We start from the raw sequence: 27,384 nt of genomic DNA, 5'->3' as shown, positions 1-27,384 counted from the left end.
GACGATCGTCCTGCGACGAATGGGGCGGCCGGAGAAAGACGCTGTTCACTTCATTAACAATTAACTTCGCATCGAATAACGTAATTAATTAATTTATTTAAATTCGATTAAATTCGAATTTTACTTATCGGCATTAGCAATATCATAGGGTTGCGACTCGAAGTCAAATCTGAATGATTAAAATATTATTTAAAGCTTCTACTATCTCCATTATTTTTCTCGGGAATTTTAGTGTCCAATCGTCGGCGATGGACGTGTTAAGAGGACCAAGAGAATTTTGTAGTATTTATTCACACGTTCGCAGCACAATTTAAGAATATCATATCAACGTCGGATGTTCATAGTTTCATTGAAAATTTAACCAGCAACACGGTCGCAATAAATAAATCGAATTAAGAGTGACGTCGTTCCCGGATTCCCGTCAATCACGCGCGATCAGCTTTACGTCTTACGGCGAAATTCCCTGGCAGAGAAGTCTCGGAAGCGGACAACCGTCGACAAGATAAACATCTTTCACTTTCTTCGGGCGAGATGCCTACGTAATAGAGGCGCGTCACGGTGAAACTAAACAATTATTCCGCGATCGGTCTGCGGTTATCTTTATCGAATCGATTAGATTTGAACCGTTGGAATTTTCGCCGATTTCCAAGAACGTGTACGAAACATAATCGTCGAAACTAGGTGCTCGGGATTAGTCGAACGATAGCCAACCCTATCGGGACACATCGTTATCAATGAACAAAATTCTTTCAATCGTGTTTCTTCAAATCGTTCATTCCGCGACGGGACACCTGGGAATCGACGACGCGAAAATTCTCCCGAGAATACGTCGGGTATTATAGAAGAATATATATATATATATATATATTCTATAATTATATATAGAAAAATTGTTGGAACTAGCTTCTTATCAGCAGCTGTTCCTTATCTGGATAACGAATTTCATCGACTCTAGGATCAGATTAAAAGCGAATCCGATTCGACAAAAACTAAACCGATCCCTCGGATAACGTTCGACTCGACTAACGCGTCGATATTTTGTTGTTATCAATTTTTACTCGGATTATATGCGGATTAATAATTGAATTCGCGTAGCGTATGGAATAAAGTATTGATTCGGATAACGTGTGTCGAGTAGAAATTTAGTTTAAACAGCGCGTAGAATACAAATTTAATTTGGATAGGGTGTGGAATAAAAATTTCTTTTAAAGAATGAACTTTGCAAATGGAGAAATATTGCGAACAAATTACTCGACAAAAATCATACTGAAACCAACGCGGTGTCGCCTACTCGGAGGCTGGCCACCCATGGATCTCTCTCACGTTCTCTCGACCGCTAAAGAAAAGACCCGAGAGACTTTCGCAAACGCATGCACACACACAACACACACACACACACACACACACGCATACACACATCTCAGCTTGCGTTACAATACTCGGCCAATATTGAATGAGCACCTTATTAACTGGGTCGGATTTCCGCCGGCGGGTAACCTAACCACCGTCTATCTTGTCCCAGACCGGTTGTCTGCGCACTCCCATTTCGGGTCAATTCGTTACCGACACACAGAGAGACCCTTAACCCCTTATGCCTCACGCTGACGCACAACCTGTGGCGTCCGGGAGAGGGAGGGCTGTACACACACACACACACGGGGACTGCCAATTTTCTTCCCTGGCTCGGCGAGGGTAACATTTCTCTGTGGCACGTTGTCTCGCTTAACCCTTTTACCGTCGACCAAAAGAGTCGCGTGTAACCGAGCGGAAATGTATCAAAACTCGTTTCGATATAGTTTCGATAAAGTATCGCAAGGAAATTGCAAGAATTTGATGAAACCCGATAATTTACCAAATTCGAGAAGGGAGGAAAAATAAAAAAAAATAATGCAATCGTTTCTTACTTCTGTATTTATAGAATAGACAAATTATTATAATAGATTTTTTCTTATAATTCTACGGTAAACAGATAATTATACCTCTACATTATCAGTTTATTAGAATGCGGTCATGTTGCATTATACATGCACGCAAATCAAGTTAGTTCTTCACTGTAAATGGAAATTGTAATAATTACAATATCAATATTATTTGTTGTAATTTTAATTGTAAATCATCATTGTTTTGTAATCATACGCATAATTGCGGCAATTCGATAGAACGCACGACAAATTATTATTGTACACGTGCATTACATAGTTAATTATCTATACAGAGAAGACAATTTATTAGAATAAATGCATATCGAATAGTTCGCAATTTATTCATGTAAATTAGACGGTATCTTGACGCAATCTGTTATTTACATTTGCGTGCCAGACAGTTTATGATTTGCGATGCATAGTAGATAATTCACGACGAATAGATTTATCTATTATTAGATAATTTTACTTTAGAGACGCTTTAAAACCGAATAGAAATTAAAAACGTTGATTCAAGATTTTCTATGTATAAAGTTAAGGTGTCGTAGAGCGCTAAAGCCTGACAAAATGGCGGTCGACGCCTAATTGTTCGAGTTATCGTTTCGGTTCGTGATCGTGTCCCGTTGATCGGGCTCGAGAAGGCTCGCTTTGATCCCGTTTTGCATAAGACTAAACCCCGGACCTAATCGATTACGAACGCGTTGCCGGATACCTGAATCTTTCGGGACCGCGACTCTGCTTACCGCCGCTTGCTCCCGTTCCCGGTAAATGAACTACTAGGTCGTTGCATAATACCTGTTGTGTTTCGCGCGCCAGCCCCGGCATGCGAAATAAATTCGTTTCGCCGGCCGAGACGAATCGTTCGAGCATAGTCCGACGAATTAATTGGAGCAGGAAGAGCGCCGCGGCTTGTCGCCTAATCCGCGGTGAAAGGAGACAGAGACAGGAGACGAAGACGCTTGTCCTTTCGCGGCGAACCGAAAGAAACGGATTCCCGGCGCGCGCCGACGAACCGAGTCCGATTTCCATCGCGAATACGCCAGCGCGACCTCGTTGTCTCCTCCTCCGCGAATTCTTCGCCGATGGATCTCTCGCGTCCCGAGCTCGTTTCACCGAGAAATCCGCGACCGATTGTCTCCGGGGATCCGCTTTTACAATCACCGAATAAGTCGCATAAATGCCGAGGCGAATAATAAAAGTTTATTACTTGCTTAAATGGTCGGGGTCTCATAATCGCCAAATTCAACGAAATGCACCGACTTTGAAAAATTTTTTCGGCAGATGCCGTTTACTGTAGATTAAACTTTGATCCTTCCCCTTCAATTTAAAAAAAGGTACACGTGGCTGCGATTTTTTTTCGCGAAGTTACATCGCCGTGAAGTCACCCTTGCATCTCCGACGTAACATCGCAGAGCTTGCGTCGACGGGGTCACTTCGAAGTGCCATAACTTCGCGAAGAAAAATCGCAGCTGGGTTTTCTTTATATCAAATTGAAGGGGAAAGATCGAGCTATAATGCACTGGGAACGGCATCTTCGAGAAAAATTATCTCGACGAAAGGGGAGCCGGCGGATTCGAGCGCGAAACCCGAGCCAGCGCCATACCATCGACGGTCCGTTCCGGCGCGGAAACGTCCGGATGAAAATAGCACCCGGTCCGCCGCGACTTGGCCGTGAAATTCTGCCGTCGAACACCGGCAACGCTAACAGGCGAGAACAGCTCTCAATTAGCCGGGCCCCCGGTCTCGCGAAACGATAAACACGGCTTTTCAACGGCGAATTCGTTTGGCCGTTGTAACGCGCGCGTCTCGTTCTGACCGGGCGAGCGACGACGATCGCTCGCGCTATAGCCGAGCAAATTACGCTAGCCGAGAAAATTACTTTAACCGAGGGAAATTACGCTAGCCGAGGGAAATTACGCTGGCCGGAGCGATCCCCGTCGCTCGCGCGCCTGCCGAGAAAATTACGCTACTCGAGAGCAGATCGGTCTCTCTCTCTCTCGGTTGTGTGCCCTTCAGGAGAAAAACGGGCGCGCTTGTTACCACGCTCGCGTTTATGGCGAAAAACTGGCCGTGTCGCGGGCCGCGCGTCCGATCGATCCGATTATTTGCTAAATTAATATTGACCTTTCGCGATTGTGCCAGGCTTAATCGGGTTTGTCTCTTTCGCCGCCGAGCGTTCATTTGAACGACGCGGCACCGCTGTTCTGGCGGTTCCGGGCGCAAGTGACGACTTTTGCTTTTCCTGCGCAGACAATTTTTCACATCTTTCATTTCCTTTTGTCGTTAAAAAAATATTATATCTTTGCGTGCTCAGATCCTAAATGAAAGGATTAGCGTCTAAAAATTATTACTAGATCCATGGTGGATCCAAAGTCTAGAGTCAAGAGTCTAAAGTTTATAGTCATGAGTCTAAAGTCTATGAGTCTAAAGTCTATGAGTCTAAAGTCTATGAGTCTAAAGTCTATGAGTCTAAAGTCTATGAGTCTAAAGTCTACGAGTCTAAAGTCTACGAGTCTAAAGTCTATGAGTCTAAAGTCTATGAGTCTAAAGTCTATAAGTCAAGAAATTGTAGATAAATTAATCCACCTCCCCATTTGTTTATCGACCTGTTCGCGGTCCCGATCCGAGAACCGGAACTTTTCAATTCTGCACGGAACTCGAGCAAATCAAGGTGCGCGGCCGCGCACGGCCAGTAATTATTCAGAGGACGGAGGACACGAATCGAATGAATAATCGATCGCGCGGGAGAGGACTGGAGCACACCGGAGGCCCACCCAGTGACCTTTGTCCGCCTCCGAAGAATGGGTGGGGACGAACGAGCCCCGCGGCCAAGCTAGAAAATTGTAATTTTTCGTGGAAAGATTCTCTCTCGTCGTCGGGTGCTCCATTCTTTTCGGCGTCCTCGATATTCTCCGCATCTTTGTCCGCTCGGCCGGCTGATCGCCACTTGGGCGGCCATCTTGGACACATCTGCCACCCGAAATTCCTCGGACCCCCGCTATCCGGTCATCGATGATCGTTCCCTTCAATAATACGTATCTCGTGCTCGTCGAGAAATGAAATACGAATCTTTATTTATTTGGACACAGTCGACGCTTTTTTATACGATCGGTGAATTAGTTTAAGTGGGAGAAATAATTTTGTTAACCTTGTCTTTTAACCGTTTGCAGTCGGAGTCGTTTTAACTGGAAATCCTGGAAATATTTTATATAACCCGGAGCATTTTATACATTATAAAATTGAATTTTATGACTTATGTAACAGATAATAGCTCTTAACGATTTTTTAAATATTTTAAAACGTAGCATGATAATATTTAAAGGCGCCCGAGAGTCGTCATTCGATCGCAAAGGGTTAAAATTTAGTTAAAGGTAACGCGACAAAGCGTTTCGATTTTATGTAAAAATAAAAATTGTCATCTGGTATTGATTCACCGATTGAAATTGAGCACCCCATACAGGCGAACGAAAAATTCGGTAACCGGGTCCCTTGTTCACGGCTTTCCCCGATCTGCGCGTCGACACCGACGACGGCCGATGGTTTATCGGATCGGCGGGAACCTTGAACCGCGAGCTGAAGATTTACCGATTTACCGAGCCCGGTTCGTTGACTCCCGAGATTGTTTGAGGACAGTTTGAATCCCCGATGTCGTCCGCCACATACTAATGAACTCCCGGGGTTTGTACACCGAGCACATATTGTTCGCCGGACCCTATTATTTGTTTCTGGCCTCGGCCGCGTCACGGTCTCTCTCTCTCTCCTCTCCTTTTCCTGTTCCTTTTGCCCACGATCGTAAATCCTTGGAGCAAGGAACGCCGCGTGTTCCACGGACTCGCATGTACTCGTATACACTCGTACAGAGTCGTGTAGAGTCTTGTACAGTCGCACGTACACGGAGACTCATTCAGCAGAAGTTTCAGGCGATCCGGCGTCGCCGATCATTTTTACCCGTATAGAAGCGGTCGTCGCGACGTGTTTTATTGCTTTATTGCGGCCGGCCTCGTAAAGGCCGCGTTATTTCCGCAGGACGACCCCGTCAGTTTCCCTCAAGGATTACCCCCGTATCGAGCCGGCCGAAGCTCCTTGAGACCCTATTAATCCTGCATTACCACCCCCGTCCCTTGCTACAGTGACCGAGAATTTGCTTGACCTTCGACCCTGCAAAACCATAGTCGCGCGCGAGTTCTCTGGATTAGCGAGAGACCAGGGCGAATTCTCATCCAATCGTATTTAAATCTCGCTCGAATAAAGCTGCGTTAGAAAAATATTTCCAAATTAAATTTTAAAAATTAAATTTATTATAATTTAAATTATATTTTATAAATTAAATTTATTTAAAAATTAAAATTAAATTTTATTCGGGGCGCTAATGCGAAATATTTATAACTCGAGACAGTTCTCTAATTGTATAAGAAGTATGTCTTTGAAAGAATGAACGGGGCCGCGAGGCTCGCGGTAGGTGAACTCGGAACAACCGGGATTCCCTCGACGAGAGCGATTCAGGGTTGCGGGACATCACGGTCGAGATGCGCCGTTAATGGGGTTGGCCAGAAATTTCATTCGATTACACGCCCCGCTCAGACATAACTGTTTACGCAAACTCCCGTTTTACCCGCTCGGCTTTCGAGAATGCGGGATCTACCGAAAACACAGGCACCACGATTCATTGCTGTTACCGCGCGTCTTTGATCGCGGCGAGCGCACGGATCGCTTAATTTATATAATAAACCCTCTCGCGGTAGCACCGTTACCACAGCGCTTCGAGGTAACCCTGCAGTTTTGGGGCGCTTCGACAGGGTCGCTTCGATTCGCTGTAACTTCGCGAAAAAAAATCGCAGCAAGGTCCCTCTTTTTTTAAATTAAAGGGGAAGAATCGAACTTTATTTCTCCGTAAACGGCGTCCTTGAAAAAAATTTTGCGAAGTTTCTGCGTTCCGTCAAACTTGACGATTTTTAATATGCCAAACACGGTCTCGTGGTAGGTATAAAAGGGTTACCGTTGCGAGGATCCATGCAACTTAAAATCGACAAATACTGTCTGAAAATAGGAATTTCAAGCTTTAATTTAAAAAAAGGGCCATCCTCCTATCACGATTCTTCGCGAAGTTATCTTAGGTCGAAGTTGGCCAACTTTTATCCAAGATTCGTCTCTGTTATAATTTCATCGAGCAGCATGAATCGAGGTTGACTCGGCTATCAGAGGCTAATAAAATGTCCAAATAATCGACTCTCGAGCGAATAGCTGAATTCCGGTGTCCAGGGATATTCGTGTACGTTTTTGGTCCACGGAATTTCTTCACGTGCATTCGTCGAGGTTGACGGCTGGGGGGCTACCGAGGCTTTCACTTTTTTCGTGTTTCTATTTCTTATTCGTTTATCTTTCCGTGTATTGTCAAGGTTTCGGGCCTGGTTCACTTTCGGAGATCGGGCCAGCCTCTCTCGGCCAGTTCCAGGCAGAGCCCCCCCCCCCCCCCCCCCCCCCCCCCCCCCCCCCCTCTCACACTTTCTCGCCGCTTGTCTTTCTCCGGTTTTTCCATCTGCATGTCCCTTCGGAACTTTCGCCCGGCCCGGCGGCGTTTCCAGTTTCCTAGCGCTCTTCGCCGAGCCTCGTCGAGCCAACATTTTTCTTTCTTTCATTCGTTCTTTCTTTCTTTCATCGGTTCGTTCTCTCCTGCTTTCTTTCTTTTGTTCGATCGTTCTTTCATTCGTTTTTTCTTCCTTTTATTCATTCGTTTTTTCTTCCTTTTATTCGTTCGTTCGTTCCTCCTTTTATTCGTTCGTTCGTTCTTTCTTTTATTCGTTCTTTCCTCCTTTCTTTCTCGAAGTCACGCCAACTCCTCTGACCAATCAGATCGTCGCTACATCTTGTAGCAGTGTCCCTCAAACGTATCGCTTTCAAACGCACTGGAGCTTGCTTAAAACAATTTATGCCAAAAATCACTGAGATATATTAAACGAATTAAGACACTAAAATAATTTTACCGTGCTCTTGGATTCTGCTTGCTTTAACATAATTATTTATAGAAAAAGCATTTCTAATTAATGTTTCCATTAAATATTTTCATCGTACATTTTTTACGCAATATTTTCACAAGACGTTTTCTTCGTAATAATTTTACAGAATATTTTCTTCGCAATATTTTTCCATTTTCTTTGTAATAATTTTACAGAATATTTTCTTCGCAATATTTTTCCATTTTCTTTGTAATAATTTTACAGAATATTTTCTTCGCAATAATTTTACAGAATATTTTCTTCGCAATATTTTTATAGAATATTTTCTTTGTAATAATTTTACAGAATATTTTCTTCTATTATTTTCATAGGACGTTTTCTTAATATTTTTACAGGACACGTTTCTGGTAATACTTCTGCAACATCGTCGACGAGCGACGAATAGAGGACGGCGCGCGTAGCGTGTTCCCCAGGGAAAAAGTTTCGGTTATTAATCGAGGATGCTCATGCTAACCCCGTGTTCCACACGAGCACTCGAGCGATCTATAAACGGTGAAACGTCCGCAGTCGTCAGCCTTCGGAACCGAGCCCGTGGCATAGGGCGCTATTGTGGCAGCGTATCACGCGAGCGATACCACTGATAGTCTACGGCACTCGACGAATCGAGTCGCGCGCGATGCAGGTAAACAACGTATCAGGGCGATAAGCGCGACGCGGGATGCAGTTGATCCGGCAACCGGCTCCGTTTCGATTAACCTCTTTTAGGCAACGACGCGCCGCTATAGCGGCTTTCGCGAATATGCTTCGTGCTTTACTCAATTGTTTTATTATTTATTAAAGTAAACGATTAAAATGAAAGTTTGTACATACGATATATTAAGAAATGAATATATGTTATTAATACTGTGTATAGATATATGGAAAAAATGTATATTAAGAGAAAATGGTAATTTAGTTACTAAGAACTTTATTTGCGCAAAATTCTGCTGTAACTAAGAGGTTAATCCAAATCGCGCGCTGGTTCGCCTAAACGAACTGGCATTATCCCGTCGACGTGTTCACGCCGTCGCGAAGACGATCGCGCGAGCGAAGTATACGAATTAAATAAATGAGTCGAGTAAATGAATTAAATAAATGAGTCGAGTAAATTAGTTAAGCGAATGAGTTGAGTGATCGCGCGAAAATATACGTACACCTGTACGATTGCGTCACGATGTACATTAAAATTGCAAAGCTGATCGGACAATAGGAACGGATTATTGGCGGGGCGAGCCGCTTTTGTTTCTCTTGATAAACGAGCTTCCCTACCGTCGCGGGCATTTCTCTTTATATACTTTCGATTCACTTTTACGCGCGCGACGGTGTCGCGTAAACATTGTGAAACGGATTGCGCAACGAGAATCATCTTCGATCATCGGAATTGCAAATTCCGTCGGAAAGGGGTTCTACCGGGTGTCGGGAACGGAACAACGGGCTTTTGCGGATAAAACGACAAATCGTGGTTGTGAAATGGGATCTTGTCTGTGATCGAGCCGCGCGTTTAACCTGTTATCGATCGAACGCGATCTATTAATTTAAAAAGAATGAAAAACGCGCAGATTAGATACGCGATAATTCCGTAACGCGACGTTGTTGTTAGAAGTTACGTGTATGCTTTTACCCCTTTTTTAACACGTCGAATGCCGAGTCAATTTTACAGGGACTGTCCGTCACGATGAATTTTATGCGATACTTATGGTGTATACTACTAAGTTCAGCGCCGCGACGAATTACGATCGGAGAAGGGCGGATGTTTTTCCTGCACGAAATTTGCAGGAGAAAAATGCGCTCGCGAAGTGCACTTTGCGAAAACTGGACAGAAATTTTCTTGAGCGTAGCAACTCATCGACGAGATTTCAAGCTTGATGTTTCCTTTTTTTAGTAATTATTTGTCTTCGAATAGAGCTCGTCGATTGAGAATATAATATGCAATAATATTTCGAGCCGATGAAGTCAACGAAATTAATTAAAATAAATGGACAAAATAATATTAAAAATACCTCGAATATTACGATGATTTTTTAAATTTCTCTCTCTCTCTCTCTCTGATCAATTTTGCGCCACAGTTATGTAAAAGCATTTCTCGCGCGAAAGTCCGTTGGAAAAAGTTCCCGGTAACATTGAAATAAATTCAGGTAGAGGTAAATTCTCCGGCTGTTCAATCGCGCGAATTCACGTAGAATCCCGGGAGAGAAAACTGTGTCGCTGATCCCAGGGTTCTACGGCGTTAACGATCGCCGGCAGCGGATCAATTTTCGGGCGAATTTGACGGTGTAGCGAGAGCCGGGTTGGTCCTCGCTATTAATTACAACTATTTCCAGTTAATAGTCGTAATTATCCGAGTTCGGCGTCGCTAAACGGCACGTATTATTTCGGTAATCATGTTGACAGTCGAGCCATCGGCCTCATTAACCCTTTGCACGCGAGCGGCGATTTCGAGGCACCATTAAAATTGTTGTGCCAGGCTCCAAAATTATTTTTATAGATGTATTGCTTAGATTCAAAAATTGTTATAAATGTAACTGTTATACGAGTCACGAGATTTAATTTTATATGCATAAAAAGAATTAATTTTATAGGCATAAAACGTACCTTGTTATACAAAATGAGAATGGTAGAAGGCCAGAAAAATTATTTTAGATTTGTTGTTTAAATGGCTCCGAGTGCAAAGGGTTAAAAACTAGGATCGATAAAATTGAAACGACTTTATTATCTGCTGCTGGATAAATGCGGATAAATGCACTTTTAATTGGCGCGATTAATCGGTGAAAATGTTATTGACCTCAGCTAAAATTATACTACGATAAACTTAAATGAACGTAATCAGAATCAGATCGAATAGAATTAAGGCAACTTAAATTTAATAAAGTTCGATCGAATTAAATGGAATAAAATCAAAAAGTGGAATAAAATTGAGTAATATTAAATGAAATCGAGTGAAACGATATAAAATCGAGTAAAATGAAATAGAATCGAGTAAAATGGAATAAAATCGAGTAATATTAAATGAAATCGAGTAAAACGATATAAAATCGAGTAAAATCAAATAAAATCGAGCAAAATGGAATAAAATCGAGCGAAGTCGTGTAAAATGGAACTGAACCGTATAAAATTAAATTAGAACCCGGCGAATGCTGTTTTAACCGAAACGAAGCCGTCGGTCGGGTGCACAGGTGCATCGGAAACGATGTTACCGTTGCGGTGAACTTCCTCGCGATATTCAAATTTCGTCGGGGTTCACTTTAAAGTCCGGAACACCCTGTATATAGAACGTCGGTTGCCGACCGGGTCGGGTTCAATTCGAAACTCTCGTCGTCGGCCGTGTTGGATTCGTCGGCGAATTCTAGTGGGCGGGGGGGGGGGGGGGGGAGCCAGGTGTACGCGACAGAATTTCAGCGTTCTTCCGGTGGACTTCTAACACCGTTTTAGAAAGTATTTTATTAGCCGACCTTTCGAATATCTCACGCCACGATAACGTTGCGAAACGCGGGAAGAAGAAACCACCTTCTCCGGCATCCCGAGTTCCCGGCACCTGCGGGAGCAGACCCGTTCGCGCGACATTCGGTCGAAAACGTCGACGGACGAATCGCAGCGATTAGAAAGGTGCGCGACGGTCACCGTACCGTTTGAGATCGCGTTCGACGCGCGCCGTCGGCCAAGTTCGGCGAAATCTCTGGCTCGAGAAAAATTTTTCTCGAGGACGCCATTCATGCCAGAATAAAGTTTGTTTCTTCCCCTTTATTTAAAAAAAAACGGGACTCGGCTGCGATTTTTTCTCACGAAGTTACAGCACTTCGAAGCAACCCCTGTTATTTCAGGCATGGAATCGGAGCTTGCAACGAAAGGGTCGCTTCGAAGTGCTGTAACTTTTCGAGAAAAAATCGCAGCTACATTTCGGTTTTTGTGTGTTAAAGGGGAAGGATCGAGCTTCATCTCGCCGTAAATGGCGTCTTCGAAAAAAATTTTATGGGGTCGCTGCATTTCGTCAAAGTTGGACATTTTTAGGGTCACAAATATGGGATTATTTTCAATGTGGCAAATATGGCCTCGCATTTAAAGAGTTACCTACAGCGAATTTATATCGAATTTAAAAATAAAAAATACTGTCTAAACGTAGACATTTCAAGTTTTAATTTAGATAAAGAGTCATCGTCCTAGCTTAATTTTTTGCAAAGTTATCGTGGATTCAAGTTCACCAATTTTTGTCCTACATTTTTCTGTGCTGCAATCTTCACGAGCGATGTATGTCACAATCCGTCCAATTGATTATTAACAACAAATTCGCCTCGAAATTCGGACACGTCGGGACGGCCGCGAATTCGCGACGGCACCAAAACGGGGTCCGTCGTCGCGCCAGCTATCTGGTGTAATCGATCTCGCGCGAGACCACGTAACCACGTGTTTAGTAACTTTCACGTCGTCGCCGACTCGTGCCGCCCCACCCCCCTTTCCCCCCCGATTTCCTCCGTCTTTCTCCGGCGACTGTCTCGCTTTGTCGCACTTTGTCGCGCTTTGTCGCGCTTTGTCCCGCTCCCGGAGCTTCCTTTTTTACCAAAGGAATGCTCTGCTCGACGGATTTGTCCCTTGTCCACGGTTCTCCGTGTCGTTCACGTCGACCGGCGATCCCGATTCCCCTGCAAAAATTTCAACACGGCCCGACCCGAAAAAACAAGTTCGTCAAAGTTCACCGGGACGCACCATTTTTGCTGATGAAAGCGCGATCCGTCCGCCGGTGCACGGCCGAATGTCAGGCGGCCGAGACGCCGTTGATACGGCGACGAAATCGCGGTGAAACTCTGCGACACGAATTTTGTTACGCCGCTACGAAAAATGTTTATGTAACCGGGGACCGGGAAACGTCGACGTCCATTGTGCATTAATTAAAAAGAGGAGAGTCGAAGGGTACTCGTGGGGGGGGATCGAGGATCATTTTTATCGGGCGATGATAGCATTGGGGACGATGATATGTATCAGCTGCATTAAAACCAATGCATTTCTTTCATTTTTTATTTTCCGATAATTTCGCAAGTATTAACACACGATTAAAATAAAATAAGGGATATTTCTCGTTTTTCAATTTTTGTTATACTATTATTTTCTCCGAACCGCTGATTACAGTAATCGAAAGAGTTGCTCGAAGCCAGGTAACCGGTAACGTCGGACCGTCAACTTATTTAAATTATTAGGAAGAGAAACGACGATGTTGCAATCGGCCGCGCATGATTTTCCCCGGCGTAGATCCGCGGGCTGAAAAGACCGATTGCAGCGTTTACAAAATCATGCCTGCCGACAATCGTAACACGTCACCGGGCTCCGATTAGCCAGTGAAAGCGTGCAACGAGGGAAACGCTGCGTCTCTTCTTATCGAGCCGTGTTCGGGAAACGGCGAACCATAGCCGGAGAAGATCGTCGTTTCGCGACGGATGTGGCGAGAATCGCCGGGGACAATCGGGGTTCTCCTCCGACCTTGTGCGTGCCCACGCCGCGGAAACAAAGTAGCGCTTTTTCTTATTGTTCGGGGAAACAGGGGTTGCAACCTGCCACGCGATCTATGCAATTTGCCCGGCTCCGCGGAGTCAGTCGTAGAGACCCTCCACCTGGCGAACTGTTAATATTTAACCCCTCGAGGGTCGCGCGGCCACCCTGCACTACGCTGGGAAAGGTTTCTTGCCTCGAATCTGATCGTTTCGGACGGTTTTAACAAGTGCTCGACTGCTTTTGAAATATCCATTTTTATTGTAGGAATTGGATATTTCAAAATTTTTATTGTAGGAATTTTTCAACCGCTTCGCAACAGTTTAATAATTTTCCTTTATCTCCAAGATTTATACTCAATAAAAAAAATAGCTATTTTGATATCTTAGTATTCTTGAAAATAGGATAGGACATTTTTATCGAATTTTAAATAGCGTTAAACAAATGTGCTTTACGTTCTGTTTGCTTTTATTATGTTCATAGATCGAGAAAATCGTTGACTCATTTTTCTGAGCCTTAATGGCAGTGTATCCAGTCTTGAAGCACTTCTCATAGATACTAATCGACGATGTTCCAACGTGGAAAAATGCTCATGTCCGTGGGATCATGCATAATGGAGAGTCGACAAGGGCTACTTGTGTGTAACAACCCACGCGTGTAAATGTTTAATCGTTATTTTGCATATTTAATGGACGTAGCCTAATGAGCATTCATATAAGTATTGACAGTGCTCGATGCGAAAGGAATTGTTCGTAAATTCGTTGCATAAAATATTGTTTTACATCGAAGACGAACTAACTGCTGCATCGCTCACACGTCACAGCTTATTCTATTTCATTGTACTAGAATGCGACTTTAATGACGATTTTAGTAAAATGAAATAGAATATTAAAAGATTAAAAGAATAAATCGACAAAAATATACGTCAAACTATATTAATATTACATATCTAATATTTCTAGCATTAAACTAAAATTCGAATATGTCGGCGCAACTCTGAAACGCTGAACAAAGGTGCGACCACGTTCGAATTATTCGACCACAAACGATCGTCCGACAAACGGAATCACCGAAGCCATTTCTTTCGTCGAAAACGTTGGAAACGCGCCAGATGAGCAGCCCGGTCTATATAGATTTCTGCACAAACTTCGTATGAATCACCGTGTCGTCGTGTGCGACCCTATCACGATCGAGCTAGGTATGCACAGCGCAATTACCGGCACCGACAATCGTCTGGAAGTTTGATTAATTGACAGGCGGGCCACCCGAGTGCTTCCTGATATTTTATTCGCGCCGAGCCTGACCGTGTATCCTACTCTAGTAACAGGTGGGAACCGTGAGTAATACGATCCGTTCCGATCAGCTTTTAGAAATGAAAATGACGTCAGTTTATTAATTAATCGTTTATTTGTGCAGTCGACGTCATTTTGGAACAGTTCTTGAAGTATAAGGAACGATGTTTAATAATACGTCTTTTCGATTTATAGACTTCGTCTTCCATTTTATTTTTAATTTTAGTTCGGATTTTATTGTCGATTTAATTTTCGAATTTATTTCCGATTTTATTATCGATTCGGTCTTCGAATTTAATTCCGATTTTCTCTTCGATTTTCATTTCTCTTTTATTTCGATTTAATCTCCGATCTTGCTTTCTGCCTCGGCGCGAGTCTTCTCGATTTTACAGAAATGTCTTCTCGATTTTACAGAAATGTCTGCCCGGTAGCCTGGGATTCGAGGTGGGGGTCGGCCGAGGCGAGCCGCGAACAATTGTTTGCCTGTTATTGTTGCCCGCCGATTGTTGCTCAATCGAATCGCGATTAATTGGTCCTCCACGTGATTCCGGGGAAAGCCGCCGGCGCAAATTTGCCTGATGTAGTGTGTTGTAGCAGCAGCAGTCCTCGAGCAAATTAGTCGGACGCTGCGAAGAGAGCGCGCGCGAGCTGTGTTCGCGCGATCGATCGATCGGCAATTTGCGGCCACGCTGCGGCGGCTGTTTTCGCGGAAGCTCCGCCGATACTGTGAACACGATGATAACAGCTATAATTTACTGCGATACGGGCTACATTGAAAGTGTGGAGTCGGTAGCCGATTATAGCAATTTTCGTCTCCTATTTTGATTAGTTCCGTATTATGTGGCTATATCGATCAGTAATGCGGCGGCTTAACAAATAGATAGATTAATGGATAGATAGATAGATAGATAGATAGATAGATAAATACATAGATTAATAGATAGACAGTTAAACCTATAAAGTAACAACCAAACATTTCAAAGTTCACCGCGTCGCCGCGCGATTGGACAAAGGCGGCAGAAGCGGTCGTTCGTCGCATAAATCAGCGCGTAAACAGAGTAATTCGCGCAACAATAATGACGGCGTGCAATTACCAGCCCCCGGTGTTTATCCTGCCCGTAAACAATAGAAGCGGCACGCGGGGGTCCGGTTCACGGGGGCGGAAAGGGGTCTCCGCGTCGATGGAACACGCGGAGGAAAAAAAAAACCGCGCGTCTTTTATATTTAGTTCGCCGCGCTTTTTAACCAGCCGAGTAATTACAGCCGCAAGGCGTCCTTGATCGATCGTTCGTTGATCCTGCCGATTAGGATCGCGATCGCCGCTAGATCGGCGCCGTCGCGTCGCGTCGACGTTGGACACAGAGGAGAGGATCCCGGTCCCTCGATCGATATCAGAAGATCCATTTTCACGGCTGGAGGCCAATTATACCGGGGGACACCCCATGGCGTCGATGGTACGCGCGCAATTTTCTTCAGAGAAATTCTCTACGGCTATTGTTCCGAAGCGGCGCGCGGACACCCGATCGATACTCAACCGGTGGAAATAGGTTATCTAATTATTTTATCTAGCTTTAGGGTTTAGAGATTGTGTGCCTACCTGTCGGATGATCGATGGGGCGTGGATCGTCGCGTGGATCTCGCGGGAGGCTGAGGGAGAATCGCGAAATAATCGTTTTGGTAAAATAAACATCGCCTTAGTTAATTACAAATTCTAGGGATATTTGTAGGGATATTTATCGATATTCGTTACTTTCGTTAAACAATTTAATGAGACGTAGGATAACAACAATGAATCGAAAGTAAACGAAATATAACGAATAAATTAAATTGAATTACTTAAAGGAAAACTAGAAAGTTGATATTTATCATAGGGGGTGGTATTAGAAATTAGAAGGGTGGTGTCAGAAATTAGTGTCACCCATATTTGGGTGACGCGGCATTCGATGCGTTGAACAGTAAAATAAGGTAAAATAAAATAGAGTTACAACGATAAGCGCATCATGAATCGATTAATCGCTCATACGTTCCGTCGATGTAACATTGCTTTATGCAACGAAGTTTACAGCCGGCATCGTCGAACATTCGCGAACGGTTTAGACTTTTGTCAATGTTGTGCCAGCGCGCACCGGCGACGAATTCCGTGAAAAACATTACCCGCCTGTTCTACGAACGTGAACCAGTAATTCGACGGGTGATCAGGTTACATTTTGCAAAACGCTGCCGTGAAACGCGATACACGATCCCTCCGAATCCCTCGACATAATTAGTGAACAACGAACCGGGCCCCGGTACTATAGCGTTCATTTGCGAATCGTGCGCGTGTTCTATTAATACGCAAAACGCCGCTATTGTACTCGTTTCGCGCCGGAGCTCGCGCGCGCGCGTAGATTCTATTGTAGGGATTATTGTTTAAAAATTATACGAAACTCCGCGGTAATACAAAACGACGTTGAAATAACAATAGCAACGATTGTTAGATTTGTTAGAATCGTGCACCTTCCGTTCGTCCCTGCGAGAGAGGCGAGCGCGTTTTAACATTCTGCGGGGCACGCGCGCATTTTATTATTCCGCGAAACGTGCATATATTGTTGTTCCGGTAAAACTGCGCGCGTTATTATTTCGCGGAACCGTAGCGTTATATATATTACATTGCGGTCAGTCGTGAAACGTTGCACCGTAAAAAGGACATTCGTTTAACTATCATATTATTGAGAAAATAATATATAAATTGAGAAATATTTTTGAGAAAAAGTATAGTCTGTGCTCGCGACGCGATTTTAGCTTCGAATCTAGAACTATTTTAAATGACTCGCAGTATCTAATAATAATAGTTTCATTTCCAACAGTTCTTTAAAGATAAACCGATTCGACAACGTAAATATTTTATTAGAATATTATGTAACAAATCTCAAGTGGTGCCACGGAGTTATCAGTGCATATAGTTGGCGATATCGGTCGCAAAAGGCTGTTAACAAGTCTCGGTTAATTGGTCGAGCAGTGGTTGGTTTAGTCGCCGCGAAAGTAATTCGGCTAATGTGTCTTAATTAACCGATAGAACGGCGATATTATCGAGCACGGGGGAGGGTCGCGGGGAGGGTGGTGGTGCGCGCCGGATCGAAAACGGGGGCAACCTTTTTGTCGAGTCTTCTGCAACACGGTTGCACGGCGCGCACACCAGGGAGTGGCCTGTATGGCAGACGCGCTCCTCTCCCTCTCTCTCTCTCTTATCGGTTTATCAGAAAACTTGGAACAGTCGGGAGCACTTCGAAGTCGTCCGGAACCGTCCCGGCCCGACCCGGCCCGCCGCATCCTCTTGTTCCGACCAGAACAATGCAACAGAGAGCGGCTGTGCGAGCCGGGAACCGGAGCGACCGAGAGAGAGCCGGCCGTTTTCAACAGGCGAATTCGATGACCCGGTTCTTCCCGGTACACTCCCCCTCGGCCGTCGAATTATGCTCGTGCTCGACCCGACGGAAAAGTAATCAACAATCGCGACGCACGCCACCGAGAACGAGAAAATTCGCGCGCTCGCGGCTTCTGGAATTTTTCGCGATCGGACCGATCGCGGAAAAATTCGCAGCTTTTTTATACGTTCGCGAGACAGCACAGGGGAGCGTTACGGTGAATTTGAACTCGATCGGATTTGTTTACGGACAGTTGGAAGGGCGCGAATCGGGGCGCGTTCTCGACGGGTGGTGGATGCGCTTTTTCGCGCGTTGAAAGAGTTGTATATTTCCGCGTGTGTTCGGACGTTGGCACTCGTATTTATGTTAGGTGTTTTTGTCGCGGAACAGGTGTTCGTGGTGGCGGCAGGTATTTGGTAACGCGGTGCACCGCGCCGAGAAACGAGAATTTCGACGAGTCAGCGATTTTGCAAACGAATGGGGGGACTCGTTGCTTAAGAAACGGGGGGGGGGGGGGCACCGGATCGGGCCTACAGTCCATCGGACACACCGTGCCGAGGGAGACCGGTGTAACGACCGGTTTCGCGTTACTTAACTTCCTTTTGTGAGCTCGGTTTCAAGCAAACGCGTCGAAAAAAAGCGGGCCACGCGATGACCGCGCGCGAATCGTTTAATTACGCAAGCTGGAATCGCTCGGCGGCATGTAATCCGGGGATTCGCGATTGGCCAATGGGAAGACCGCATTCTTTTCGCATGCGTTCTGTTCGTTGAACGATGCGCTTGTTTCGTTGGCGACCCACCACCGTTCTTCCGTAAAACCGGCGCAACGACTGTTACATTTTCGGAAAGTTTAAGCGATCGAGTGGAAATTCAACTCTCCCCCGAATGTCTGCGTTTAAATGATCGCGAGGCGGCGCCGGGTCGCGTTCGACTCGACCTAAATGTTAACGCGCCTATCGTTGGAAAAAGAAAAGGGTAAAAGTCGGAAATGACACCGGCACGAGCGTCGGCGAACCTGTTAAAGGATGCGACCGGCGATCGATGCGCTGATTTCGCTTCCGCGAAAACCAGTCTAATTGCGAGACCGCGGAACGAGAGGATTTCGCGAACACTTGTCCTCTCCCCCCGCCGCCGGATCTCGCACGCATTCCCATCGTTAACGACTTTCAGCGTCGGCTTCCTCGCGAATCGATCGTCGAAACTCTCCTCGCGACTTTCGTGCGATTCTCTCGGAGTACCGAGTGTATAACTCCGACTTTCCGCGACGAGTCGAAAACGCGCTGTCGTTTTCATTTATTTATTTTTACGAGAGACTTGTCTATGGGGGATGAAAATAGGAAGGGAGAATTTCTCTAGTCAACAGTTAAAAAGTTATTATTATTATTATTGGTGTAGTATATTCTTCGCAGCTGCTGCGATTAGAAATTTTTCAATTGCAATAACATCTCGGAAGTGGTGGAAAACGAACGTTCAAATATATTCGAATGCTCGAACGTTAACGAGAAGAAGAGCGTCGCTCGAATTCTGGAGAACAGAATAACACCTGCGCTTGATAAGTTATTGCCAGTAATTTTAATCACGACTCGTCAAAGGTACGATAAGGTGGTAATAACACGCGAGGATGATTACGGGCCGGTGAATCGAGAGATGGTTGAAACCGATTGCACGCGGTCGATGGGAATCCGCGCTCGCGTGACGTCGCGCTCTCGCGTGACGTTCTCCCTCTCGAAATTGCGTGCACGCAGCTTTTACGGCGGGTCCATTATTCGAATGAAATTCCTCGGAATCCCCGGGCCGCCGTGCAACCATGATATTGTCCGTCGCGGAACAAGGCCGGGCGAAAATGCACGGGCGCGTCTCTCTCTCTCTCTCTCTCTCTCTCTCTCTCTCTCTCTCCGCTCCCTTTGATACAACTCGTCAGAGCCATCCCGGATGAATGCATTTCTTTTCCCGCCAGAATCGAGCAGTCTTTGAACCGGGGGCGGGCGGATTACTCGCGATTTCAGCCCGGTCGAGAGGAGAGTATTAAAAAAATGGGGACGGCCTGCCGCGCCGAAACTTCATTGCGAACTTACCTTTATTCGCGGCCGGCCTAGACCACAAGCTCCTTTCCATCGCGCGTCTTCGCGCGACCCTTCTTCACGCCACCCCCGCGTTTCTACAATTTTCCGGGGTAGACCGGGCGCGGCATTTTCGCGACACTTTGCCCGACTCGTTCGTTCATCTTTTTAGCTACCCTCGCGAATTTTTATACGGCGCTGACATGGAAATTGGGCTTTCCTCGCGGAGCAACGTTCTACCGCGTTTGTTTCGCGAGCGGCGGTTTTCGGACGTTCCCGGGCCGGTCTTTTGCAATTATTTTTCCGCGGAACCGTGCGCCCGAATTTTCGCGACGCTTTGCAAATTTTTTTTAGCACGTGTTTCAACCGCTGTCATGAATTTTTATACGGCGCCGCAGTGAATATTCAACTCTGCGCAAGATTCTATCGGATTGGTTTTCGAGGCAGCACTTTTTGAATTTTCATCTTCGAGACTGGTCTTCAGCGATTTTTATTTTGCAAACCTTCGGGGGAATTTTTGTGACTGGGAATTTTTAGCTACTTCTGTGAATTTTTATACATCGCCGATATCAAAATTGAATTTTATTCCCGCGCGATTGCCTTTAGCCCTGAGACATCTTCGCGATCGTCTCCCGGGATGCTGCAATTTTTATCTCGAAATCCGTTCGAGGAATTTGTTGGAAGTCTTCGCGATCTTCTTCATGCACATTTCAGCTGTATTCGTGAAACTTCCTAGAGTCCGGTCTCGAACACTGTAGTCAAGATTCGCCGGAGTATCCGTCGACGAACGCTGTCGGCTGCTTCGGCCCGTGCCCCGCGATCCATTAATATTACCATGTCCGAAACGGTACGAAACAGTTCCTTGGGTCGGGCGAGTCGTTAATGAAAGTGTAATACATTTTCTGGCACGTGTCCCGCTTTTTGCTGTACCCTGACATTGATCTCCTGGTTCGAGCTCGTGTTCATGCCGGAATTAATTCAACGGCAATTGAATCATTCATTGCTGTTGATTACTTAATATTCCTCGGAAAACGGGAACGATTACGATAACATTATTAATTCAGAAAATATTCTACGGATCATTTAATATGATCATATTTAATAAAAATGTCGTCCAAAAATTCACGTCGCATTACTCGATTCCTTGTACTATAATAATTTAACTATAAACACACAATTTAATAAATCCTCTGCCATTAAAATCTGTGGATAAAAATGAACAAAGACGATCCTCTCGTTCTGTTAAGAAAATTATTATTATTAAGGATTTGCAAAGGAATCACAGTGCAAAGAGTTGAGAAACTCGACAGAGGATAAATTCGCTCGTATCATGGCGGGCTATCTTGGCAAGGCAAATTAATTAGGATAAAGATATTCGGCATAAACAATGATTTCAGTCCACAGTCCAAGCATATCGTCTGAGAGAGCCCAGCTTTTTTTTGATCCGATCGCGGCGTCATCGTTTGTCGAAGCATTGCCGATGACGTCTCCCACTTTTCGTTACCCTCTCCATAGGGGAAGATTCTAGCGTACTTAAGTTGCTCGGAGCAGACCGGGTTTACATTACTGATGTTGGTCGTTGTGTAGTGCTGAGTGTGTAATCGAATGCGATCTACGAGGAGGTATGCTTCGATCTTAGGCGAATCGTTTGCTGTAATCCTTTATCTATCACGCGATCCTCTTCGACTCAAGGTCGATTAATTATTGAAACTTTTAATCGCCGAGATATCGTTCTCATACATAGTGATTCGAAGTATCGATCTGTTTCCGATTCAAAATCATTCGTCGATAGACAATCGAGTCGAGCGCAGAATTTTCGTGCCGATTTTCACTCATTTTCCTCGGGACGAAGACAGTTGCGCGCGCGGAACAGACGCGGAACTTGCAGTAAATTTCGGTTATTGACACAAGGGTTAACAGGGCTGTCCCCCGGTTTCCCTTTGAACCTCCCGAGTCCTCGGGAGTCCTCTGAAATATTCCACGGTTCACCGGAGTAAAATGAACAACGGCTTTGTGTCTGCTTTCAGAGAGGAGCCAAGATGACGAGCATAGTGGCGGATCTGGTGCACGGGTACAGGGACCTCATGGATAACAAATCCGGTAAGATGATTTTTTTTTTTTTACGTCTAACAATAAGTGGTCGTCGGTGATGTCGGTAGCACAGTGTCATCAATGTCAGAGAACCGCGCGAATCGAGAAACGAATTCTGGACCGTTCGCTGCGTTATCGAGAGAGTGAGAGAGAGCTTCGTTCGAACGTATTTATCATGCACGGATTGTTTATTAGGTTCGGGCAAGTAGAATGGTAGTTGTTATTTTTACGATTTATCCGTCGATCGTTCATGGGTCGATCATTTATGCAGGCCACGCGCGGGTAAACGTTTTGAATAGCGCGATTAAGTTGCTGTTCGATGTAGCGCTAATTTATTGATGCGGTGGTCAACAGTTTAACAGATATTTTCCGAGGATTTTACGAACATTTTCAAAGATTTTATGAGGATTTTAGTAAAATTTTACGAGGATTTTAGTAGAATTTTCCAAGGATTTTACAAAGATTTAACCAGAATTTTACTAAAATTTAGCAAGGTGAATATAACAGCATTATCGTACTCGAAATCGCTTTAACTGGGAATATAAAATAATTTTTTTGAATTATTATATTTCCATTTTATATAACTTAGCGCTATAGAATCAGATCTCGTGGTTCATACGACAGTTGCTGTTTTAATAATTTTTTAAACCCTGAACTTTGTTTAAATAAAAATGATCTTGTAGCGTGATGGAACAATTTCAACGGTGCCTTGGAGTCACTGCTCGATAGAGAAGGGTTAAATTCTTGGTACGGTGCTTCGACCGGGCAACCTTCCGACAAATGCATAAAGACCTCGGTTAGTCTAATAATTACGGTGACTCGCGCGCATTTCGAAGCGATTGCAACAGGAGGAGAAAGTATTCCTAGTCGCGCGGTGATGATTCTCACGAAAAGAAATTCCACGGACGTCGATGAAAATCGACGAACGACGAGCAAAGTCGACGAACGACGAACAGAGTACATAATAGATAAAGAACCGATGCTCTTCGTTTAAAAGAATGCTCTCCCGAGATCACGTTATTCTCTCGAGGGTATATAGAACATTAACACCTGCTGGCAAAGGCTAAAAGTATATATAATAAATGGATAAAATCAATGGTGATTAAAAAGATAGTGTTCAATTAAAAAATAGGTTCAGTCGTAGTGTAAAAGTAGAATGATATACTAAAATAACAACGCGATTAAATAAATAGAATAAAAATAGGACAATAGGTAGAATAAAAATATAAATGGATAATGTAGACAGATACAGCATAAATAATATATAATCATTGAAATAGAGCAGAACTTAGGGTAGAAAAGCGTCCGGCGAAGGACGGTGCAGTATCTTGCAATGACTCACGCTCCTCCGTTCTCTGTCAATAAAATGTCGCAATGTTCCTTCCATCTTGTTCCCGATTTCCCTGGGCGTCTCTCGATCTCTCGCGTTCCACGGCCAGGTGGGCTCGTCCACCTGGAATTTCGTGAAGGAAATCTCCGAGAAGCCGAACTGTACTATCTCCATAGAATAACGGTACCGAAGCATGGGACCCCCTTACGGCACATTCTTCCCATAAAAAAAGCTCCGGGAAACCGCGGCGACCGAAAATCGTAAACTGATCGAACTAAACAATTAACGAGCGAGCCAGCTTCGATTAAAAATTTAATAATAATATTTAAATTGCTGTTTAGCTATTTTCTTGGTTAAAAACTAGAAATACTCGGTTGTAATTAATACTGATAATAATTAGTACGTAACGGTAAAATATAAAATTAATTTAGGTAAAATCGCGAGCTTCCAGCGAAAGTTATTTATAAAAACAGAGGCACGGCGTGTTCAAAGTGTTCATGCGAAAACATGGGAATTTCGCGCGGTCGTCATTTGCTTTTTTTTTACCGATTCCTTAAGTGAGCACGTGAGCAACACCTGTATGGTTCAACGTATTACAATATCGACCGTGGAAATAGATTTATTTCGATCCTGACCCGCATTAGTATATTAATTGCATCAACGCGAATGGAACTTTGCGCGTGTAAAATAATAAATTTATGATGGCCGGTCGGGGCGACCTTTGCATGCGGTGTTGAGAGATGCAAGATCGCCGATCGAAATCGGTTAATTGGTGAACGATTTCGATAGTTATGGAACGATTTCGATAGTTATGGCAGACTTTCGATAATTATGGAACACTTTCATAGTTCATGTCAACCAGAAAACCTTCAATTTATTACAAATGCAATTTCTGAATAAATAATAACGAAGAAAGGTAGATAATTGTTCTCCCATATAGCAAACTTTATGGTAAACGCGTGAGGGTTTATCTAACGTAATAGAACACCCTGTTCCCACTGGCCACAAATCGCGGACAAGCAGGCTCGCATAGTTTTACAAGCGAAGCCCATCAACATCCTGCGTTTAGAGTCGTTCCGAGGGTCGGCGGCTCGTTTGAGCGATTGCGTGCGCGCATGATTCGCACCGGTTAGGTTTCCGGGTCGTTTGTCGATTGATTCCGCGGTGCAACCTTCGAGTGTTTGCAACGCTGCAGCTTGTTGCGATAACTAATTTCTAGGTATAGTAATAATCAGTTGCTACCCTCCAATGAAATTGAAAATTACGCGAATTCGCTGTGCACCTTAGATTAACCCTTTGCACTCGAGTGGCGACACTGCGGCGCCATTAAAATTGTCATAACATACGTTCATATGCATAGAATGTTATTTTAATTAATAATCATTATAATTAAATTTTGTTATATAAAATTAACGTACTAGATATAAATTATTTCAGATTTCCTATTAGGATCTCTTCGAGCGCAAAGGGTTAAGGAATATCGTGTAAAACATAGGGGATGAAACTAGAGTTTTTTCGTCCTTTCGTAATTAAATTATACAAAGTATATATGTTATTACCAAATGAACATATCGCATTGAATTATTCAAAATCAATATGCACAAACAAAAAACAATATATAGGGGATGTGGAAGCTGTGTGTCTTCTTCTGGACACATATCGAAGTAGTCTAATGGTTGATCGGGGATCGGGGACATCATCGGAAGCGGGGAGAAGACAGCGAAGAGATGGTCTAATTGACCGGCCCTTCTTCTCTTCTTTTTTTTTCACGTCGCGGTGCGGCGCGCTCGCCAGGCGATTATCGATCTAATATACCGGCAAGCGAGAAGCGGCCCGTGTTTTCCGCTAATCGCGTAGACAGGCGTTGCCTGATTACACCGGGGGGGCCTACGCTGCATCGGTGGAATCCGTTCTTGCAGTGATTACCGACAGGTCATTCGGTGGACGCGTTCAACGCCGCGGAAAATGTTCCGGTCGCGTCCGACCCGCCTTCCCTGCCGTGGAAAACGAGGTCAAACCGTTACGCCGCCGCTCCGAGACGCTCGATAATATCTGCGAAATTTCTTCTTCGTCCTTTCTATCTCTCTCTTTATCTCTTTCTCTCTCATCCCTTCTTTCTCCCTCTTTCGTCGCAACCTGTTCACGCGTTCCCGACATTCGCCGGCCGCGACCGTCTCTCATCGAATCGGACGAAGCTCGAACGCCGATTGTGGAATAATTAATAAACTAAATCGGTTGTCTAGGCTGTCGGAAACATGCGCGATTTTCAATTCGGCTCGTTCACAATGACAGAAGTCCGCGTGACGATCTTGACGGAATTCTGCTGGACCTTTTTAGGGGTTGCGAACTACTGGTTCAGAAGGACTTGCAGAGAAATAGATCTGTTAAATAATTTTCTAACCAAGTCAGAATCTGATGTGTCGGTTTCTCTTGCAGTGGTAATAGTTACGCAAATTTATTCATTTAGATGTATTTAAATGTATAATGTTCCTGGGTAATTATTACTTGGAAAGAAGTTTTACTTGCCACTCTGTACACGCATTAATTACATTTGATACATTTTATACCGCGCATTAGCGAAACATACTTAATATTAATTTTTCTCGTGTCGATATTATTAACATTTTAATATTAACATCACCATTATCCGTAATCATTCGTATGAATAACATCGAGTATAATTAATTCTTTACACGAATCCGAATGATTATTTATTTGTCGAAGCCGAGTCCGTCGAGAGTAGAAAAGCTATTAACATAATAGATCGTCGGCGATGAAAAAACATTAAGCTGTATTATTTATCGTAAATCCCGGTCGCCATTATTCGCGGCAAAAAGATCTCGCGGCTTTAACGCGTCTCTAAATTCATGGACGCGCGACTGGTTTCGACGAATGCGCCGCGAAGAAAAAACTTTTTGCGGACAGAACTGCGCGTATCGAATTACAAGATTGACGCAGGTGTTTGTTTATTTTTAAGTTGTCTCTTAGTCATTTTTTTCTCATTTGCCGCTGTTATTCGTACATCTGTTGCGCTTTTTTTTCTCAGCCTTGAACGGAGTCGCCGATTTATTTTGCATAAACGTTCGGGCGTTTGCCAGGTAGCACGGGACCCGAAAGAACGCGCGAGATGACGTGTTTTTCGTGTGGTTTCACTCTGCCCCGCGCGCGCGCGAGCGCGCCTGCCGACTTCTACCGGCCAATTATCGGTTATCAGTGAAAAGTGAAAGGGATACATTCCTCGGGATGCGCGATTCGGCGGGTCTCTGATCCCGGCAGGTGGCTATCAGAAGAGCTCGGCCATTGTTCGGTTCTCAAGAAATTTTTAACGAGGACGATTCCACGAACGGATCACTTTTAAATCGAATATTTAGACATATATATATTCTTCCATTCGTTATCTCTGATAAATATATATATAATCACTTTGAAATCAATCGGACAATTTTGAAATTAATCTAGCCATTTTTAGAATCGTTTGAAGAATTTTTAAGTTGGAACACGGTCTCTAAAAATCGATTAAATCATTTAGAAATTGAACCGGACATTTTGGGATGATTTAAAAATTGTTCGAATTGAAACACAGTCTTTCGAAGTCGATTGAAATATTTCGAAATCGAGCAAGTCTCTCGCGACTTAATTAATCGAAATCCTCCCTTCGAAGTGATCGGATGAAAGTGGAAGTCTCGAAGTCGAGTAAACAGCGGGGGCAAAACGAGCGTCAACGTAGCGAGTGAGTTAGCGGGGGAATTAGCGCCGGCGAAAAAGAGAAAAAGAAAGAGCAACACACACACGCGATAACGCAACGACGACGAGCCTC

General features: G+C 44.3%; 1 protein-coding gene across 4 annotated transcripts in view; it reads left to right on the top strand.

Moving 5' to 3' along the window:
- LOC144476992 (very long chain fatty acid elongase AAEL008004) overlaps positions 1 to 27,384 on the top strand; it is a 60,531-nt gene that overhangs the window by 5,903 nt on the left and 27,244 nt on the right. Inside the window, exons 1-3 of one of the 4 annotated variants that reach the window (XM_078194373.1) lie at positions 13,899 to 14,047; positions 14,353 to 14,588; positions 22,174 to 22,246. In XM_078194373.1, the coding sequence (XP_078050499.1) occupies positions 22,186 to 22,246 (61 nt within the window). In that variant the 5' untranslated portion in view covers positions 13,899 to 14,047; positions 14,353 to 14,588; positions 22,174 to 22,185. Of the gene's footprint in view, positions 1 to 8,271; positions 8,559 to 13,898; positions 14,048 to 14,352; positions 14,589 to 21,647; positions 21,769 to 22,173; positions 22,247 to 27,384 lie in introns of those variants that run through there. The other 3 variants (XM_078194370.1, XM_078194371.1, XM_078194372.1) reach the window with 3 other exon arrangements.

Source organism: Augochlora pura, chromosome 11 (assembly GCF_028453695.1).
Source record: "Augochlora pura isolate Apur16 chromosome 11, APUR_v2.2.1, whole genome shotgun sequence".
Taxonomy (NCBI): Eukaryota; Metazoa; Arthropoda; class Insecta; order Hymenoptera; family Halictidae; genus Augochlora; species Augochlora pura.
Note: the sequence above shows the minus strand (reverse complement) of the source record. Positions and strands in the feature narration are given on the sequence as shown.